General features: G+C 46.6%; 1 protein-coding gene across 1 annotated transcript in view; it reads left to right on the top strand.

The window, feature by feature from the left end:
* Window positions 1–21,155, top strand: part of syne1a (spectrin repeat containing, nuclear envelope 1a) — a gene marked incomplete at its 5' end in the record, with an annotated part of 157,820 nt that overhangs the window by 47,665 nt on the left and 89,000 nt on the right. Inside the window, 19 exons of the mRNA XM_083688496.1 lie at window positions 6,276–6,399; window positions 6,527–6,693; window positions 6,915–7,068; window positions 7,387–8,057; window positions 8,365–8,544; window positions 9,104–9,257; window positions 9,686–9,844; window positions 10,727–10,897; window positions 11,129–11,230; window positions 11,803–12,006; window positions 12,496–12,703; window positions 13,630–13,742; window positions 13,945–14,150; window positions 14,390–14,551; window positions 15,426–15,705; window positions 16,428–16,603; window positions 18,102–18,411; window positions 18,501–18,665; window positions 20,311–20,670. Coding sequence (XP_083544622.1) covers window positions 6,276–6,399; window positions 6,527–6,693; window positions 6,915–7,068; window positions 7,387–8,057; window positions 8,365–8,544; window positions 9,104–9,257; window positions 9,686–9,844; window positions 10,727–10,897; window positions 11,129–11,230; window positions 11,803–12,006; window positions 12,496–12,703; window positions 13,630–13,742; window positions 13,945–14,150; window positions 14,390–14,551; window positions 15,426–15,705; window positions 16,428–16,603; window positions 18,102–18,411; window positions 18,501–18,665; window positions 20,311–20,670 — 4,066 coding nt within the window. The remainder of the gene's footprint in view (window positions 1–6,275; window positions 6,400–6,526; window positions 6,694–6,914; window positions 7,069–7,386; window positions 8,058–8,364; window positions 8,545–9,103; window positions 9,258–9,685; window positions 9,845–10,726; window positions 10,898–11,128; window positions 11,231–11,802; window positions 12,007–12,495; window positions 12,704–13,629; window positions 13,743–13,944; window positions 14,151–14,389; window positions 14,552–15,425; window positions 15,706–16,427; window positions 16,604–18,101; window positions 18,412–18,500; window positions 18,666–20,310; window positions 20,671–21,155) is intronic.

Below are 21,155 nucleotides of genomic sequence, written 5' to 3'. Positions count from 1 at the left end.
TCTTCTCTTTTTGTTCTACTGTCTCACTTTCTTCTTCGATATCTGTCCTTTGTTTATCACTCGCAGTTGTCTCCCAATCACTCTGGGTGTTGCGTTCCGTTGGCTCATCCCCCTCTTTCTCTTCATCCTTTTGCTTTGTTCCATCACTCCTTCTATCCACACGTTCTGTCTGTTCTCCCAGACTGTTGTCTTTCTTCTTCTCCGTACAGTTTTTGAGAACTTTTTGTTTTCTTTTGATACTTGAACCGTCACCATCGGTTATTTCTTCACTCATTTTCTCATCCTTCTGCTTTTTCTCCTCCTCCAACTCCCTCTTTCTCTGACACTCCTTTTTCTCGCTATAGTCAGTCTGGAACCATTCTTCCTCACAACCATTCTTCCTCACATTGTATTCCTCCTTTTTCTCAGCTTTGTTTTTCTCTTCCTTCCCTCCCTCCTCCTCTTTTCTCTCCCGAACGTTTCTTGTTGTCTTCTCATGCGTTCTCTCCATCTCTCTCACGATCCTCTCCTCCAATTTTGGATTTTCATCTGTTTCCTCTGTCTTTTCCGGATTATTTCCCCGCGTTATGTCTCCCCCGCGCTTTCTCTTTCTTATTTTCTCATCCATCTGCTTTTTCTCCTCCTCCAACTCCCTCTTCCTCTGACACTCCTTTTTCTTTCTGTTCTCTCTCTTTCTCGTCATGTTACGGATTTTTGCCTTCAACCTCTCAAACTTAGTCTCCGCCTGTTGCAGCCCCTCCTCCTCCAATCGTTCCCTCCACTCCTTCTCGACTTTTCTCTTCTCTTTCTCTCTCTTCCTCTCCAGATGTTTCATTCTCTCCAATTCAGTCTTTCTCAGTGTCTCATCTTGCCGTCTTTTCTGCAGCTCTCTCTTTCTCCTTTCCTTTGCCTCCTTCTCAGTCTTTTTCTTCCATAACAATTCAAGGTACACTTCCTCCCTTCTTTCTTCCCTCTCCTCCCTCTCTTCCCTCTCTTCTCTACTTTCATTGCACATGTTCTCCTGCAGACATTGTCTCTGCCTCTTCTTTTCTCTTTTAATCTTTTCTCCTACTCTGATTTTCCCCTTCACTCTTTCCTGGAGTTTCTCTATCCTCGTACTCTTGTCCTCCATATCTCTCTCTCCGTCACTCACTCTCACCTCCTCTATCATCAACACCTCTCTCTCCATCTCCCATCTCTCCTTGCGCTCTCTCCTCTCCTCCTCCTCCTCCTCCTCCTCCCTCATTCTGTCTCTTCTCTTCCGCTCCTCTATCTCTTTCTCTTCTCTCTCCTCCTCCGTCCTCTGATGGGTCTTTCTCACCCTCTCCACCTCCATCTTCATCTTTTCTCCTTCGATCTTTCTCTCCTCCTCCTCCTCCTCCTCCTTCTTCTCCTCCTCCAGCCTCTCATAGCTCTCCTCTCTCCCTTTCTCTCCATCCCTCCTCATACGCTTCACAAAGCGCTGGATCTTGAGTGGCACTTTCCTCGCCAGTCTGCGTACTCTCTCCAGCCTCTTCTTCTTCTGCTGCTGTAGCAGGCCCATCTTGTCACCAAAGTGCCAGTCGTCCTGACGGACATTACTCCACTCCTCCATAATGACTATTATGGAGAGGAAGAATACTATATAATCAACCCTGTGTGTTGCTACCAAAGGTGTGCAATGCTACAGAGTAACAACGTAGCATAATAACACACACACATATAGCATGAACATTAAACAAAGACTAAAATCACAGAATTCTATTACATTTGATCTTAAAGGCCATGCAATGTCACCATAACAACCAGGCTTTTTTTTTACGTTTGAATTCATTATCATCTTAAACTGCTACACTATATGCACTGGCTGCTGTTCATACACAAGTGCGTGTACTGTAGTATCAATAAGGCTCTTTATAGTGGCCCACAAATTAAGCCACTTCACCAAACAAATTTTCAAGATCAACAATCTGTGACTGACAGTATAGAGGAGTCTTGACTGTCGTTAAGTAATATAAAAAACCATGCCAAGATATAACTCACATAGCTAACCTCTTCAGTGTCCCTGTAGCAACTGCTGAACTCTAATGCTAGCCCACCTCAACCTTCTGGAATAACCCTGACAACCCCACTGTGACATCACTGTGACATCACACACTTTTGACCAGTTTTGAGCCTCATCGCCAAGACAACACCTATGCTGTTTGTATGTCGTTGCCATGGCAAACATAATGCACAATTTTACAGTAAGCACTTCACCTTACGTCCCTTAGTAACAATAACCATGGCACCCTCTGACAACAACACAGCGACATCATGTCATATAACCATGACAACCAGGCTATATCTAATTTAAACATAATAATAATATATAAAATATAATAATAAAAAATATATATATATATATATATAGATATAACTCACATAGCTAACCTCTTCAGTGTCCCTGTAGCAACTGCTGAACTCTAATGCTAGCCCACCTCAACCTTCTAGAATACCCCTGACAACGCCACTGTGACATCACTGTGACATCACACTTTTGACCAGTTTTGAGCCTCATCGCCAAGACAACACCTATGCTGTTTGTATGCCGTTGTCATGGCAAACATAATGCACCTGTGCAAAGTAAGCACTTTACCTTACGTCCCTTAGTAACAATAACCATGGTACCCTCTGACAACAACACAGCGACATCATGCCATATAACCAAGACAACCAGGCTAAATCTAATTTAAAAATAATAATAATATATAATACATAATCATTAAAAAATAAATAAATAAATAGATATAGATATAGACATAACTCACATAGCTAACCTCTTCAGTGTCCCTGTAGCAACTGCTGAACTCTAATGCTAGCCCACCTCAACCTTCTAGAATACCCCTGACAATGCCACTGTGACATCACTGTGACATCACACACTTTTGACCAGTTTTGAGCCTCATCGCCAAGCCAACACCTATGCTGTTTGTATGTCGTTGCCATGGCAAGCATAATGCACAATTTTACAGTAAGCACTTCACCTTACGCCTCTTAGTAACAATAACCATGGCACCCTCCTGACAATAACGCAGTGACATCATGCCATATAACCATAACAACCAGGCTAAATCTAATTTAAACATAATAATAATCTATAATCATTAAAAATAAATAAATAAATATATATATATATATAGATATAGATATAGATATAGATATAGATAGATAGATAGATAGATAGATAGATAGATAGATAGATAGATAGATAGATAGATATAACTCACATAGCTAACCTCTTCAGTGTCCCTGTAGCAACTGCTGAACTCTAATGCTAGCCCACCTCAACCTTCTGGAATAACCCTGACAACCCCACTGTGACATCACTGTGACATCACACACTTTTGACCAGTTTTGAGCCTCATCGCCAAGCCAACACCTATGCTGTTTGTATGCCGTTGTCATGGCAAACATAATGCACCTGTGCACAGTAAGCACTTTACCTTACGTTCCGTAGTAACAATAACCATGGCATCCTCTGACAGTAACACAGCGACATCATGCCATATAACCATGACAACCAGGCTATATCTAATTTAAACATAATAATAATATATAAAATATAATAATTTAAAAAAAATATATAGATATATATAGATATAACTCACATAGCTAACCTCTTCAGTGTCCCTGTAGTAACTGCTGAACTCTAATGCTAGCCCACCTCAACCTTCTAGAATACCCCTGACAACGCCACTGTGACATCACTGTGACATCACACACTTTTGACCAGTTTTGAGCCTCATCGCCAAGCCAACACCTATGCTGTTTGTATGTCGTTGCCATGGCAAGCATAATGCACAATTTTACAGTAAGCACTTCACCTTACGCCTCTTAGTAACAATAACCATGGCACCCTCCTGACACAGTGACATCATGCCATATAACCATAACAACCAGGCTAAATCTAATTTAAACATAATAATAATATATAATCATTAAAAATAAATAAATAAATAAATAAATATATGTATATATATATATATATATATAGATAGATAGATAGATAGATAGATATAGATATAGATATAGATATAGATATAGATAGATTGATAGATAGATATAACTCACATAGCTAACCTCTTCAGTGTCCCTGTAGCAACTGCTGAACTCTAATGCTAGCCCACCTCAACCTTCTAGAATACCCCTGACAACCCCACTGTGACATCACTGTGACATCACACACTTTTGACCAGTTTTGAGCCTCATCGCCAAGACAACACCTATGCTGTTTGTATGTCGTTGCCATGGCAAGCATAATGCACAATTTTACAGTAAGCACTTCACCTTACGTCCCTTAGTAACAATAACCATGGCACCCTCTGACAACAACACAGCGACATCATGCCATATAACCATGACAACCAGGCTAAGTCTAATTTAAACATAATATGCTTGAATTCGCTATCATCTGGCATGTATGCATTGCCTTCTGGACAGTAGATACACATCCCTAGCAGGGGAGGCTGGTGGAGGTAGAAATCGGAAGACGGGCACATTGTAATGCATGGAAAGGAATGAGGAATGGTATCAAACATGCATTACAATGAGCCCGTCCTCTGATTTCTACCTCCACCAGCCTCCCCTGTTCCCTAGATAGATTGATAGATAAACTTTATGGTCTATCTTGGGCTCTGGTCACATGTAGTACCCTCTAATTAATCATGCAATTTAAATGATTCAATCACACATTGTTTAAGACACCCCTGCACAAACTAGTATCAAAAATATTTCTCTTACCTATGTAAAGTTGAGGATTTCTCAACGATTTCTCAATGAGTGTAGAGATGATTCTAGACTGTAGCCTCTGCTTTAGGATAGTAGATGTCTTATTAACCTGAAACATTAATCCAAACTAATCAGCCATTTCCTTATGTCACACACTGTAAATCCATATTATATGAAATCAAATTTCTTATTAGTTTGAATTAAATAATAGGTTTAGATATCGATACAGTCTGTATATTGTATAGATAAAGAATAAATTATATCATACATGTACTTGGCTGAAAAATACTCAGATATATCTGTCATATCTTTGGCAATTTAAGAGAGAGTACTTACCAATATGCTGTCTTTCTGCAACTAACTGTCTCTCCCAGAATGTTCACCTATTAAGACTCTATCCCCTTGGCGACCCTATTATGATGTCACCCATTATGACACACGTCTTCCAGAGACAAAACACAGTACTGATCAGTTCATAGAAAAATGTGCCTCTGTTCTCTGAAAAACATGTGTGTGTGCCTGGTGTTGCAGTGTACGGATCTATCTTTTCAGTAGAATTACAGAGAGACCAAGTGAAATCAAAAGTCTTCTGTTCTAATGAGTTTGAGTAGCTTTCGAGTGTGTTCAATCTGATTCACCTCAAGCTGATGTATTTGACCATGCCACATTTCCATATTAACATGGTACTATCACTTATCACCCTCATCTACATTACATGAGTGCTGTCAGAATAAAGCATTCACACACACACAAATGTGCTGTGACCTCAAGGGGTTGAGTGCTGTACTCTGAGCGAAGCTCTGGGTCGACAGGCTTCCCGCCTTGACAAACCAGGGAGTGTTATAGCTTTTCATGATGGGCTCTGCTTCCACTTTAGATGTCCGATAGGAATGGATGATGATGGGAATGTGTGTGTGTGTGTGTGTGTGTGTTTCTGTGTATTTGTGTGTGTGTGTGTGTGTGTGTGTATGTGTTTCTGTGTATTTGTGTGTGTGTGTGTGTGTGTTTCTGTGTGTACAGTGCAGTGGACCTCATTTCCTCTCCTGCAGGTTTGTGTATTGGGGATTAAGTTCAGTAGTGGGTGCTCTGGAGAGATAGAGCTGGTCCATTATGACCCTGTCACTGACACTGAGCTACTGACAGACAGCAATCTTACATAGGCAGCAGTACACTGATTATGGAAGTGTGTGTGCGCGTGTGTGCACGTGTGTGTGTGTATATGTGTGTGCGTGTGCGTGTGCGCGTGTGTGCGCATGTCTGTGTGTGTGTGTGTGTGTGTGTGTGTGTGTGTGTGTGTGTGTGTGTGTGTGTGTGTGTGTGTGTGTGTGTGTGTGAGTGTGATATCTTAGGATGGAGCTTGTTGGTGTTTCCTACTGTATTAAACCCTGCATTTTAAGCAAGTGTGTGAACCAGAGTTATATTTACCTCCATCTGGTGTCCTACTTGTCAAACTGTTACTATATGTATAGTGTAAAGATCCTCCCTATCAATCACTCTTGGTCTTATCTTCTGTCCAGTCCTTAAACGTGTCCTCCTGTTTGTTTCAGGTACGAGAAGGACAGTTCCACACTCAAGTGCTGGTTAGACAGGTGTGAATCTGTCTCCTGTCCTGACTCTCCTCACTTCTCCACTGACAAAACAAAGCTTAGAAATGAGCTGCAAACTCTACAGGTAAAACATTCACTAGTCAACCCACACCACATTGACTTTGTCATATTAACATACTGTATTAACTTAGACAAAAGGAAAGTAACTCAAAAATGAACTCTGAGCTTTTGTATTTGTTTGTGCTATGCAGGAAATGCGTAGCGAGGCGCCGGCCCATGAGGCTTTGCTCCAGGGTCTACTGAGTTTGGGGGTGCGTTTGTACCCCACAGCGGCAGAGGGCCGGGTCAGGGAGATCACTGGTGACCTCACACTGCTGGAGACCAGAAACATCTCCCTGAAAGAGAGCATGACCCAAAGGTAAAATGACAGTTTTACACAACACAATACACCTAGGGTCAGTTTCCCAAGACACAGATTAAGCCAAGTTCTCGACTTTACTGTACATCGTAAATGCTTTTTAGTCTCGGTCCAGGAAACTGGCCCCTACAGTTTACATTGATAACATTAATTCATAGTTACTATGAAAAACAATATAGAATCTATTTTAATCTAATAATCTATCTTTCCTACATGTGCAGGGTCCAGCAGCTGCAGGCCCACCTCTCTCAGGTGGAGCTCTTCGATGAGGCCCTGTTGACCCTCACCCAGTGGAGTGAGAACTTTCTGTCTGTCCTCAGAAGCACTTCCCAGGTCAACATCGCTGACCTGCAGGCTGCTGCCTCCCAAGTCAAGGTGAGTCATTGAAGGCCGCTATAACAATGGCGATGGCGATGGCGATGGCGATGACGATGGCGATGACGATCAAACCTGCTGTAGCATCTTCATCTAAACACCACGCCTAGCCCTACACTCTTAACGATATGTGGCTCTTTGTTTTGTTTTGAATCAAGGATTTTTGTTTACATCTAAGCTGTGTTATTAGCAACCCAAACTATTCACTGATTCACTCTCATAATAAGGATAGGAATATGATGGAATATGATATTCTTGTCTAGACTGATTGATATTTAAGCTTGTGGGGTTCAACTCTATCCTCCCTCTGTGTTCCAGGAGCATGAGGCATCCCTGCAGGAGCAAACATCCCAGAGGGAGGCCCTCCACCAGAGGGAGTCCTCCCTCCTCTCCTCCTCCACCCCAGAGGCCCAGCAGCAGCTCCAGGGACGGAGGGAAGACTGCCTGCAGCCCCTCAGCGAAGCCCAGCGCCTGCTCCACCTCCGTGGGGAGAGCCTGGCTGAGCTGGGGGCCTTCCTCCAGACCCACGCTGCTGCAGCCAGGGCCGTACGGGGCCTCCACGAGGCTGTGGAGGGCAGGGGGAGCTGGGACCGATCCAAGGCCGAGGAGCTGCACCGCGGGCTGGGGGACGTGGCCGGGGACGTGGCCCATCTGGAGGCCCAGGCGGTGGGGCTGGATGGAAGGTTGAGCAAGGCGCACCTGCACCTGTGTGGGGCGGAGTGGAGAGGCTCCAGGGAGGGGGGTCTGGGTCCGGGTCTTCAGGCCCAGGGGAGGACATCATGCAGGGGCCAGGCCGTGGCCCTCATGGTGGCTCTGGAGGGGGTGCAGCGGGGCCTGGGGTGGAGGCAGAGCGAGGCGGAGGCACTAGGGGCGCTGTGGAGCTCGTTCAGAGAGAGGAGGGAGGAGATGATGAGGAGTCTGAGGGAACTGGAACAGAGAGCCAGGCAGGAGGGGGCCAGAGAGAACAGCGTCCAGGCTTTTCAGAACAGGTACAATTACTTTTTTGGGGGAAAAGTGTTTTGATTACCATACATGAAATACTGTTGTGTGATAGTTCACCCAAATTACAAAATCACATACATGTATTTGGTTGTGTCTATGGACAAGGACAGACTCCAATCCACACTTTATGGTATGTTTATCTCCTGTAGCCACACATAAACTACAGTATGACAAGACATTTCATACAAGTTATCCACAACAACAATCATATCTTGCGGTTTAAACGGTCACATTGCAGTACAATGTTTCTCTAAATCTGGCATAAATCCCACTGCTGTTGTCTCTCTGCTTCAGGCTGCGCTTCTTTGTCCAGTTGGAGGATGAGCTCCAGTCTCTCCAGCACTCCCAGCAGTGGCTCAGGGAGAAAGGAGGCCAGCTGGCCCAGAGAGACAGTGACCTGGCTGGGGAGGCACGCAGGGAGGTGTCCCTGGTGGAGACAGCCTGGGAGAACGTCAGACAGCTCATCACTGACGGGTGAGGGAGGAGGGTGGAGGAAGATGAAGGGTGGGTGGGTGTTGGTGAGTTAGTGGGCCAAAAAGGAGCAAGAGATTTGGAAAGACTTTGGAAAGATTTTTTCAACACTGATAATGGCTGATGGAATCTCAGAAAATGTATTGTTTCAATTTCAAGTTCAAGGAATGGTCTTTGTGGGTTGCAGTATATTGTATATTGTTAGAGGTTGTACAGTATATGCTTTTTTCCTTTTGATGTTTGATGTTTTTCTTTTGATGATCTTGTCCACACTGACATGGAATTATTACCTGTTAATAGTCATGAAGGGTTTAACTCACTAACTGCCAAAGAATTCCAGAACACTCACCACCTAGAGTGCCAAGTGTTTGATGTGTTATTTACCTAGCAACAATACTTTGATTGGCTACAAAATAAAGCGTCATCATTTTTACATTTTTGGTGAATAAAGTCACCCTTGGCACTCTAGAATGTTGACAATTTGGGCGACTTTATTCACCCTCGGCACTAAATGAGTTAATCTACTGTACAGTAGGTTTTCATGGTGTTCTCTATCCTCTAGTCAGGAGCAGTGTGGAGTCCTGGTGGAGCTCCTTCGACAGTTCCAGTCTCTCAGGTCCACCCTCGGGACCACCCTGGAGAACGCCCAGGGCCTCACTCACAACCAACCGGACCACAACCACAACCCTGAGGAGGCCAGGAGAACACTTGCACGGGTCAGAACCATACTGTAGATAACCCTGGTCCTACCATGGTCCAAATACAGTCCTGTCATGTTAACCAGGCCATGTATCTGATTCACAGTACTAGAACCCATATGGGCCAAACATCTCATAGTAAAAAAAACTGTGATTGTGGTATTGGAGTAACATGGTGTATGAATGTATGTATGAATGCTTCACTTGTTTTGACAATATCAACAACTCCATACACACAATGTAAGCTCTTTGAAAATCCTAGATACGTCATCCCCATGAAGTGACTTTTGAGGACAAGTGACGGTATTTGGGTCATACAAAAGCAGAGTCACATCTAGGACAGTATGCCTACCACTCCCAGGAGATTACAGTACAGTATATCAAGGCGATGTTTGCCCTCTAGTGGCCAGATGTAGTAATCACACCTCTGTGACTGGTTCCAACAGCATGAAGCGGTCCAGGCTGAGCTGAGAGGTAAGCAGGAGGAGATGGATCTGTTCATCAGCACAGTAGAGGACCTGCAGAGAGAGCTGGAGAAGGTTCCGGACTGTGAAACACACACCATCCAGAGAGGCATGGAGGCACTGAGGGACCAGTGGCTGGAGGTGAGGGGGCCACTAGGAGTAGTTAGTAGTATTGTATTACTGTAATAATAATACATTAATAAACTGATAACTGATACAGGGTCAGATATTTGTTCATCCTTCGAATGGTTGATGTTAATTGGAGGTAGGGCAATCTGATCTTAGATGTGTGCTTAAGGGCAATTTTAACCTTGAGGGAAGAGAATTTGGGCTGGCAGCTTGAGGGATTTTTGACTTGTCGATGCTTCTTGGTGGAGGTTTTTGTAATGCTTTTTGAAGGCAGCAGATTTAAAGCACTTGGGTCCTGTTAAGTCAGAACCTTTGTTGTGTCAGAACCTCTGTTTGCTTCTGTTTGCTGTCTTCATCCATCTTGCTCTCTCGCTCTCTCTCTCATTCTCTCTTTCTCTCTCCTTATCTTTCCTCATGGGATTCAGCTGTCTACTCAGCTGTCACAAATGAGTGTGTTATATAAACAAGTCTAGACATGTTTCTGCATTTCTCTCTGTCTGTCTCTCCGTCTGTTTCTCTCTTACTATCTCTCCCTCTCTCTCTCTCTCTTTCTTTCTCTCTCTCTCTCTCTCTCTAGTTCTCTCTCTCTCTTTTGCCCCTCTTTCTGTCACAGACATTATCTCCCCCTCTTGGTAAAAGACAGTTCGCTGCACAGAGAGAAAGAGGGAGAGAGAGAGAGAGACAGACAGACAGACAGACAGACAGACAGACAGAGACAGACAGACAGACAGGAGGAGAGAGAGAAAGAGAGAGAGACACACACACACACACACACACACACACACAGAGAGAGAGAGACACACAGAAAGAGACAGATTCTGAAAGCTTTTGTTGAGCAGTGAGGTGTTTGAGTCCTTGGCTGATGGACATGTGTTCTTCCTGCCTCCCCTGTAGGAATCAGAGAGGATCCAGACCAGCACAGAGAGACTAGGCCACTGTGTGGCGCTGTGGGACGACCTCCACACCATGGAGCAGGACATCGACCAATGGGCCGCCGCCTCCATCGCCGACCTCACCGAGGGCGTGGCGAATCTCAGCACGGAAGCACGCCTCGCCACCTTTCAGGTTAGACCCCATTGGACAATCTGATATTATATGAATGACGATACTGGAGGTTATCTGATAAGAACTCTACATCCCAATTATAAGTGTGCACATGCACACTACCCCACACGGAATTAAACGCATAAAATGGGTTAAGCACAGGCTCCTGCAACAATCTAATACTTCTTAAACCTAGGGTCAACCTGTTGCATTTGGACATTAAAACCAGTCCCTCTCTCTCTGTTTGAACAGACGGAGGTGGAGAAGAGAGAACAGGCACTGGATGCTCTGCAGGAGAGAATGATAGAGATGAAGGAGGTGGCCAAGCTGCAGGAGACCCCCATCCAACTACAGGTGAGTACTGAGGGGACCAGAGCTACTGTATCTAGGACAGGGAACTTTCAGAGTAGAGGGCAACACGGGTCTGAACCTCATGGATATTGGAAACGGAAGATACTCCTAATGTATCCAAGTATCCTGATGTACAGTACACACAGTAAACAGAACACCTCTTCTCTTCTCTTCTCTTCTCTTCTCTTCTCTTCTCTTCTCTTCTCTTCTCTTCTCTTGTCTTGTCTTGTCTTGTCTTGTCTCCGCTCCTCTCTTGTCTTCTCTCCTCTCCTCTCCTCTCCTCTCCTCTCCTCTCCTCTCCTCTCCTCTTTTCTTCTCTTCTCTTCTCTTCTTTTACTTTCTCTTCTCTCCTTCCTCTCCTCTCTTCTTTTCCTTTCCTTTCCTTTCCTTTCCTTTCCTTTCCTTTCCTCTCCTCTCCTCTCCTCTCCTCTCCTCTCCTCTCCTCTCCTCTCTTCTATCTCTTCTATCTTCTTTACATGATTAGGTACTGTAGCACTTCTTAGGTTCAGAGGACCACTTGTAGAGGAACTGTATAGACAGTAGATCCAGCATTTGTTGTCTCTCTTTCGCTTTAGGTTATGGAGGCGGACCTGAGGAAGAAGATCAGCCACGCCCAGGAAGTGTACGACCAGGCCAAGCACACCCTGACCTACTTCAGCTTCCAGAAGCAGCGGCTAGAGGACCTCATTTCCCAGATGGCCGAGCGGCTGGAGACGGTGGAGAGATCCCTGTCTGAGCTATTGGAGACGTCTGATCCAGAGGATATGAGCAGGGTGAAGGTAAGGACCTCTGCAATTCAACCAATGGAAGCGCAATTGTAGCATAGTGAAATTACACCCTGCTCTTATTGGTTAGATAGGTTTCAGGTGGGCTTTTATGATTTTAACTCATTGCTGACCAGACCCAACCATTACAGTTTTGTAGGGGTGTTGGTAGCACATTGGTGTGCTATGGTAGACTTATTTTCAGTTTTATGCTTTGCCTATTTGCATTCTAGACTTACCACCTTGAGCTACATTTACATTACATTTACATTTATGGCATTTAGCAGAGACCTTTATCCAAAGCGACTTACAACAAATACATTTGTTTAAGTAAGTGAATCATCTATCCGACAGTCATCATAAGATAAAGTAATCGATGTTCAGACCACAATGCTAGAAGAAGACTTTTTATTTTTTTATTTTGGAGCTGGTGTAACAGTTCCCTGTCTTGGCTCCCACTGTACTGAACCCCTAAGTGACAGTACTCTCCCCCCCCCCATCCAGGACCTCCATAGTGCCCTACAGCAGCAGCGTAGTGACATAGAGGCAGCCAGGGAGGCTCTGAGCTCCCTCTGCAGGTCCCACCCCTCCCAGGAGCTGTCCCGCCTCTCTGCTGACCTCACCATCATGGCCAAGAGGACGGAGGCCGCCGCCCAGCGCTGTGGCAAGACCCGAGGGACCCTACAGGACGGCCTGCAGCTGCAGTTCAACAGTGAGGCCCGGGGAGGTGTTACAAGGGGGTTTTGGGGGTATCGATTCGGATGTGAGGGGGTGTGTGTGTGTGTGGGGGGGGGTGGTAGGGTTAAATTTGGTGTTCAATTGTGTTTTCTGGGGTTAAATTTGGGTTCCAGAGGTGGTGTAAGTGTCCTTATGATCGGTTTATTTCAATGGAAAGTGTTTATACAGTAGGAACACGCTGTGGACAAGGACAATACAGGGACACTTGAAATGACCAAAGAGCAGGAGACATACTGTAACTACGGCGACAATATATGTATGCATGTATGTATTACCGTATATTGCCTTATACTGGGGGAACGACAGTATGATAAATTGATTCCAGTAACTGTACTCTACAACATGATGTGGTCTTTAAACGCTGCTTGTGCCTCTTATTGAGGTTTGATTGGCCATGATTTTCCCCAGAGCACACTCAAGCTGCCTGGTGCAACACACACACACACACACACACACACACACACACTCACACACACACACACACACACACACACACACACACACACACACACACTCACACACACACTCACACACACTCACACAGCGCTGTAGACACCTGTGCCTCTGAGAGTAATGTCGCTCTCGTCACAGCTGCTCTCAGGGGAGCCGTTTGGGCCTGTTGCCAAGGCAACCAGGCGCTGCACCATGCAGACACACCCACACATCCCATCTGCCTCAGTGCACACCTCTCCTGTGCCCTCCCTCCTTCGCTTACGCAATCTCTCTCTCTCTCTCTCTCTCCCCCTCCTCTCTCTCCCACTCCTCAATTCTCCTTCCCCTTCTCCCTCTCTTCCACAACCTCTCCCTCTCGCTCATCCTCTCGCTTCTGCTCCCTACTCTCCCTCTCATCCTCTCTTTCTTTTTCTTTCTCTCCTTCTCTCTCTCTCTCCGTCTGAGCAGAACTGGTTCAAGACTTTCACTCCTGGCTTTTGGAGCTGAAGGCGGAGCTAGAAAAATGTTCTGACCAATCAGGAGACATCACCATTCTGGGAAGCAAGTTGCAGAGGCAAAAGGTACTGTTTTATCCTTCATTCTCCTCAGCTCTGCCTTTACATTCTGAACTTGTAACCCTGACTTTTTAATAAATCATGCATAAACCTGAGTCATAGCTACGGAGCTTAAGTTTCGATTCACCCCTAGTCCATGGAAACCATGTTTACAGTCTACACACCAGCTCGAAGAACTATCACCCACATTTCCCCTCCTGGTCTACAGGTGGCACTAGAACGCATGGAGGAGGGTGAGCAGCGTGTGGCCCAGGTGTGTGGGGAGGGAGAGAGGCTGCTGCTCCACCTGCCCAAGGCCGGGGCTGGACAGGTACAGGAGCGCCTCTCCTCCTGCCACAGGGACTGGGAGGGCTATGTAGAGGGGTGCACACAAGCCCAACGGGACCTGGAGGAGGGCATCCAGCTACTGACAGGGTGAGTGCGTGTGTGTGTGTGTGTGTGTGTGTGTGTGTGTGTGTGTGTGTGTGTGTCTGTGTGTGTGTGTGTGTGTGTGTGTGTGTCTGTCTGTCTGTCTGCCTGCTTGTTTACAGTGTGTATGTCTTGTCTGCCAGTGTGTATGACTTATGTTATCAACTGTTGTTTGTAAGAAAGTGCAAAAGATGTGTGTTGGCATGGTTCACAGTTGTCAGTCGTCCCTGGCATGTCTCCTGCAGGTTTCAAGCCCGTATGGAGGGCTTGAGAGACTGGCTGGAGCAGATGGAGCACAGCCTGAAGAAAGAGCCTCCTCTCCTGGGAGAGAGCCTGCAGGGAGTCCCCGACTGCACAGAAGAGCTGGAGAGAGTGGAGGGGATCCACAGAGAGCTTCTGACAAGGAGGTGTGTGTGTGCGTGTGTGTGTGCGCGTGCGTGCGTGCGTGCGTGCGCGTGTGTGCTGGCTAGTGCTTTCACAGCCTTATTTCCGAGCTTTATGTCAACACATAATAATATCAGGGAGATGAGAAAATCATATGCACATTGACAATCTTATCTTATTAGTTTACTTGACATCAATCCACTGTGCCGTATACTTCACAGTGGATCGATGTCAGTGGATTGATGTTGTATAAACGCAGTAACACACAAGAGGGTGTGTTTTATTGTGGTCTGAGCACGGCCGTGCTGCGGTCGTGTAATGGCTTTACTGCGACAGCAAGAATTATGACAATAAGCCTGGAGCTTCTTGGTCCCGGAACTTCTTTTCCAGATAGATTGCATTCGTTTCTGCCCTCCACCGAGAAAAATAGTTCCTAACACTATCAATGTGGTTCGGCACGCAGGTTCGTTACTCGTTTGGAAATGCGTGGCCAAATATGATTGACAAGGCATGAAAACGAACTACTTGTTGCAGTTCAGTGTGACAAGAGAATTTCCTGAAGCACCTGCAGCTCAACGTTTTATAGATTCTAACCGTGAAATGGGTTCGCTGTGCTGGTGCAGTTGACAAATCATAAATCATGCTGATGTGGCAAGCAATTGCATTTAAAAAAAATAAAGTCTGGGAATCCTGGGAAAGGAGAAATTCTTCTTGTCACATTGTGCGCAGTGATCATTAAAATGACGAACAGTGAAGAGATTATGCCGTTGTTTACCGTTTCTTTGAGCACGGCTGGAATGCACCTTTTAACCAATCGGGTTGTGCCGATCAGAGTTGCCGGATCTAGCCGTTGTATAACCATATCTCCATCCTCCTTTGTCTCTTTGTTCCTCATAGAAACTCCTTGGAGCGTGTCTGCCAGGAGTCCCAGTCTCTGACCGAGGCAGGTCGAGGCTCTGGAGGGGAGGTGAGGGCAGCTGCCCAGCTCCAGACCCACCACCAGGCCCTGCTGAAGGGGGTGAGGGAGCGCTTGCGAGGCTGCCTGGAGAGCCAGGCCTTCGGGGAGACCGTCCAGGGAGTGTGGGTCTGGCTGGGGGAGATCCAGGAGAAGCTGGGGCCACTAGCTAGCACCATGGGAGCCAAGGAGGAGCTGGAGGCCAGGCTGGAGCAAGTACAGGTTAGAAGGAAGCTATACGCACACTAAGCAGGCGCACACACACACACACACACACACACACACACACACACACACACACACAGGCATGTACTGTAAGAAGGCAACCACACATATGCGCGGACACGCAGACACACACACACACACACACACACACACACACACGAGTAGACACACACACACACACACAAGCACTCATGCACACCCACACGCACACACACACACACACACACACACACACACACGCACACACACACACATACACACTAAGCACACAGACATGCATTCTCTGTCTGTAATTATCCATTGTATTTGTAAATCCAGACACAAAACAGATTATGTGTGCAAATCAGCTTTGCTGGGACAGCTGAGGAGTGACAGCTACAATCCTCTCACTGTCTCCCTCATTCTTGTTCTCTTTCTTTCACTGACTCTTCCCCTCTCCCTCTCTTCCCATCTCCCTCTGCCTCTCTCTCTCTCTCTCTCTCTCTCTCTCTCTCTCTCTCTCTCTCTCTCCCTAAACATGACATACAGAGAATCATACAGTACTACACTGACTGCTAACTTTGTGTTTCCTTTGGTGAGAGACATTTATGTATTGCTGCAGTTCCTGTAACCGACACAAGGGGTCGACACAAGAGTACATAAAGTATTCAGGCCAGAATAGGCCATACTGTACAGGAACATTGAAACTGGAAGTCCCCCTGACCCCATTCTGTGTCCAGGATATCCTGCTCCTGAAGGGTGAGGGCGAAGTGAAGCTCAACATGGCGGTGGGGAAGGGTGAGCTGGCCATCAGGAGCAGCAGCGGAGAGGCGGGACAGGAAGCGATCCGCTCTCAGCTGCAGGAAGTGGAGGACATGTGGGCCACGCTACTGGTGACTGCTATGAGCTGCCACAGGTAGTGCCCTCCTCTCACCCTGACATCCAAACCATAACCTTAATACAACCTAATGATAACCTTAATACAGCCTAATGATAACCGTAATACAACCTAATGATAACCTTAATACAACCAACCGATAACCTTGATATAACCCTATGATAACCTTAATACAACCTAATGATAACCTTAATACAACCTAATGATAACCTTAATACAACCTGATGATAACCTTCATGTAACCTTGATGTAATGATCACCTCAACATTATATTGAATCAAAATGACTCAATAAAGGATGATACACTGAAATGGTCTTTGCCCGTCCCCAGTCCTTAAATCAATCCTCAAATCAAATTGCTCAGTGCTAAGCTTAGCAAAGTGCGAAGGTCATACTGTAGGTTGGGAACAAAACTATTGCTGGCATTTTATGAATTAATGACCTCTCTGAATTAATGACTGTTCCATTTGACACACTACTATAAATGACCTCTCCCCCTCTCTTGATCATAGTGTTTGATTAAATTGTGCTCCCAGAAGTCTTGCCCTAAAGTGTTGCAGAGGCCGTTAAACCTTATTATGACCACCTGTGTGCCCGTCACCCCTTCGCATTGGAACAGATTGTTTAAATCATGCCAGATTTATCTCCAAATTAATTAATTACAATTAGGTTAAGGATATAATGCGGAGAATTTGTCACCCTTTTTGTAACCCTGATTGATGTGTCTGTCGTGTGTGTGTGTGTGTGTGTGTGTGTGTGTGTGTGTGTGTGTGTGTCTGTCTGTCTGTCTGTCTGTCTGTCTGTCTGTCTGTCTGTCTGTCTGTCTGTCTGTCTGTCTGCGTCGTGTGTGTGTGTGTGTGTCTGGGGTATCTGTGTGTGTGTGTGTGTGTGTCTGTGGTATCTGTGTGTGTGTGTAATTGAGCAATTACTGCCCCTCCTGCTAGAATAGATTGATCTCATTAGGGACTAAATGCAGGATGACAAACAAGAGGGATCTCCTGCGGATTGTGAGTGTGTGTTTTAGGGCGGCGGGTTGGTTAGTGGGAGCCAAGGGGTGGCACGTGAAGCAGGAGTATGTGTGTGTGTGTGTGTGTGTGTGTGTGTGTGTGTGTGGAGGGGCAGCAGATGGAGCAGGGAAAATGTAGTGGAGTGTGTGTGTGTGTGCGTGTGGGCGTGCATGCGTGTGTGTGTGTGTGTGTGTGTGTGTGTGTGTGTGTGTGTGTGTGCGTGTGTGCGCGTGTGCGCGTGTGTGCGTGCGTGTGTGTGTGTGCGCGTGTGTCTGTGTGTGTGTGTGTGTGTGTGTGTGCGCGTGTGCACGTGTGTCTGTGTGTGTGTGTGTGTGTGTGTGTGTGTGTGTGTGTGTGTGAACAATGAACAGTTGTCCCTACACAGAGGATGTGGAGTGACAGAGCAGAGGTTGAATGAAATCACAGTTTCCAAATATAGTTTTTTTCCAATATCTTCCACATAATATTGTACATTACAGTACTGTAATCTCCTATTATCTGGCCTCCAGCCGACTGGAGTGGACGGTGGCCCAGTGGGGCGTCTACCTGGACAGTGAGCTCCAGCTGCAGCGCTGGCTGGAGGCGGTGGAGGGGGAGGTGTGTGGCCCTCTCACTCCCCAGCCAGGGCCCAGGGAGAAGGCCTCTCAGCTGGAGAGGCTCCGGGCCCTGCTGGTCGATCTGGAGGAGCACCAGGGGGCGCTGTCCAGCCTAGAGGAGAAGGCAGCAGAACTCCACAAGAAGACCGGGGACCAGACCTTCAGCCAGGAGGCACGCACCGAGCTGCAGGCGCAGTTTGATGACCTCACTCTGCTCGTGGAGGTGAGGGAGTCATTGCTGAAGGTACTGATGTGTCAGTGTTTTGCTAAATATGCAGTTTTGCTAAATTATTTGATTTCTCCTTCCTTCAGGAGAGGGTGAGATTGTCAGAGAGCATGGTGGCTGAACACCAGGGATACCTGGAGACTGTCAGGGAGCTCACTGATTGGCTAATGTCGTCGGGGGAGGAGTTGCAGCGCTGGTCTGATGCATCTGGAGACTCCGCCTCCCTGAAGAGGAAGCTGTCAGAAGTGCAGGTGAAGGGGCGGAGCATCTTGTATATCAATATAATATATGCCATTTAGCTGATGCTTTTATCCAAAGCGGCTTACATTGCAGCAAGTGCATACATTTCAGTATATATGGTCCCAGCAGGAATCAAACCCACAACCTAAGCGCTGTTAGAGCCATTCTCTACCAACTGAACCACAGAGGACCACGTGTGTCAATATATTTATTACATTTATATTTCATATATTCAGTTCAACTTTATATGCATATCCCCTCATGGGCACAAGGTAAAGTATTGTTTGAAACGTCTCTCACACCCAGTAGGAGCTTCGTGACAGATATGTCCTGTGTAAACAAAGGGATATTGAATCTAGGTCAGGTGGTTGGGACGCCGCAAGGCTGTGTTAACAGACCCATAGAATTACAGCACCTGCTCTAGGTCTCCTGGTCTTCAGGTCTCAGACAGGGTTATACTCATCACTCAAGACTGGCTTAGTGAACAACTTCACGACAGCACATTAGCCCCATGCTGAGATGGAGGGATCTAGACCGCTGTGTGCCTCTTATCACACAAAATGATACACACGTTTATCTTCAAATCTATTTGCTACTTATTATACACTGTTGTCTAAAGTGAGGCGTGAATTACGGAACAGTTTATTCATACATCAAGAGAGACAGGTTTTCTCGCATCGTGACACATTCCCACCAGCACACCACAGTGGTTAAGAGAGAATTGATTGGTTCGCGTTTCCCCCGTGGTCGATGCTTCCGCAATTACTGAGGTGGGAAAATATGTGAGAAAATATTGATTTGCATTTACATTTCACACAAGGGTCCTAATTACCAAGTTATGAATGTGTGTGGCTGGCAAGCCACTGTGTAGGGTTTTAATGAAAACAGAAATATGAAAATGCATGTATTTATGCACGGTAAAATTTGCTGTATTTTCATTTTGCGTGTGTGAGTGTGTGTGTTTGTGTGTGTGTGCATGCGTGCATGTGTGTGCGTGCTTGTGTGTGTGTGCGTGTGCTCTCAAGGATATTATATCAAGATTATTATATTTCTCCAGACCCTTCAACGCAGCACTCTCCTTTATCCCCTCCATCGGCCTGCTGCTACAGTATCACACTGAAGTGTTTGCTTTTCACACCTCTGACTCCTCGCTTGGAATACGTGGAGAGAGAGAGAGAGAGAGAGATAGAGAGCAAGAGAGAGAGATTGAGAGAGTGAGAGAGAGAGAGAGCGAGAGAGCGAGAGAGAGAGAGAAAGCAAGAGAGAGAGAGAGAGAGTGAGAGAGAGAGAGAGCAAGAGAGCGAGAGCGAGAGAGAGAGACAGAGAGAGAGAGAGAGCATGCAGGGAGAGTGGAAGAGAGAGAGAAAAGGTAGAGAAAAAAAAAGAGAAAGACAGGCTGAAAAATAGAGAGCGAGAGGACAGACAGACAGACACAGAGAGAGAGAAAGATGGTAAGAGATATATATATAAAAAAAATAAAAAAAATCCCTGCCCTAGAGGCTGCCTTAAATAGAATCAGCAGATGAACCGGAGGCACCGACAGTGACAGTTACCACAGCAACTTTTCTTCTCTTCCCTCCATCCACCCCTCCCTCTCTCCCTTCCTCCTCCCCTCCCTCCCTCCCTTGCTCCACCCCTCCCTCTCTCCCCTGTCAGGAGCGGGTGGAGTGCCGTTTGCTGGAGGGCCGCGAGCGTCTGAGTCGTGTTCGTCGGAGCGCGGCCACCACGGCGGAACACACGGCGGCGGGAGGCTGCGAGGCCATGGACCGCCAGCTGGGGGCGCTGGCCCAGGCTCTGGAGCAGTGGGAGGGATCCGCCCTGAGGGCGCGAGATGGTCTGGAGATGGCCCTCGCCACGGCTACCGCCCAGGAGGAGGAGTACGGCCTCCTGACCGCCAGGCTGGAGGAGGAGCTTAGGGAGCTTGACGGACGGCTCAGAGGGTGGAGCCAGGAGCTGAGCCAGGCGGAGGGGAGGAGCAGCGGGGAGGAGGCGGTGGAGGGTTGGCGAATGGCGAAGGTAGGGCGGGGTTTTGGCTTCAGGGGTTATGATGATTTGTATGTGGGAATGATAAACTGTTTGTCCTTATTTAAACAAAACGGGCAGCTAGGGTTTTCCAAATATTTAAGCAAAACCAGCTAATGTGCAGTGTGAGAAATTTAGCCAGGCAGAGAAAGGCTGATGGGATGTTGACACACACACAAGCACTCATGCACACCCACATGCACACTCACACGCACACAGGCACACACACGCACACACACACACATACACACTAAGCACACAGACATGCTTTCTCTGTCGGTAATTATCCATTTTATTTGTAAATCCAGACACAAAACAGATTATGTGTGCAAATCAGCTTTGCTGGGACAGCTGAGGAGTGACAGCTACAATCCTCTCACTGTCTCCCTCATTCATTCACTCACTCGTTCCCTCTCCCTCTCTCTCCCTGCCTCTCTCTCTCTCTCTCACTTTCTCCTTCTCCTTCTCCTTCTCTTCCT

Source organism: Argentina silus (genome assembly GCF_951799395.1).
Source record: "Argentina silus genome assembly, chromosome: 17".
NCBI classification, from domain to species: Eukaryota; Metazoa; Chordata; class Actinopteri; order Argentiniformes; family Argentinidae; genus Argentina; species Argentina silus.
This window is presented reverse-complemented; position numbering and strand designations above follow the sequence as displayed.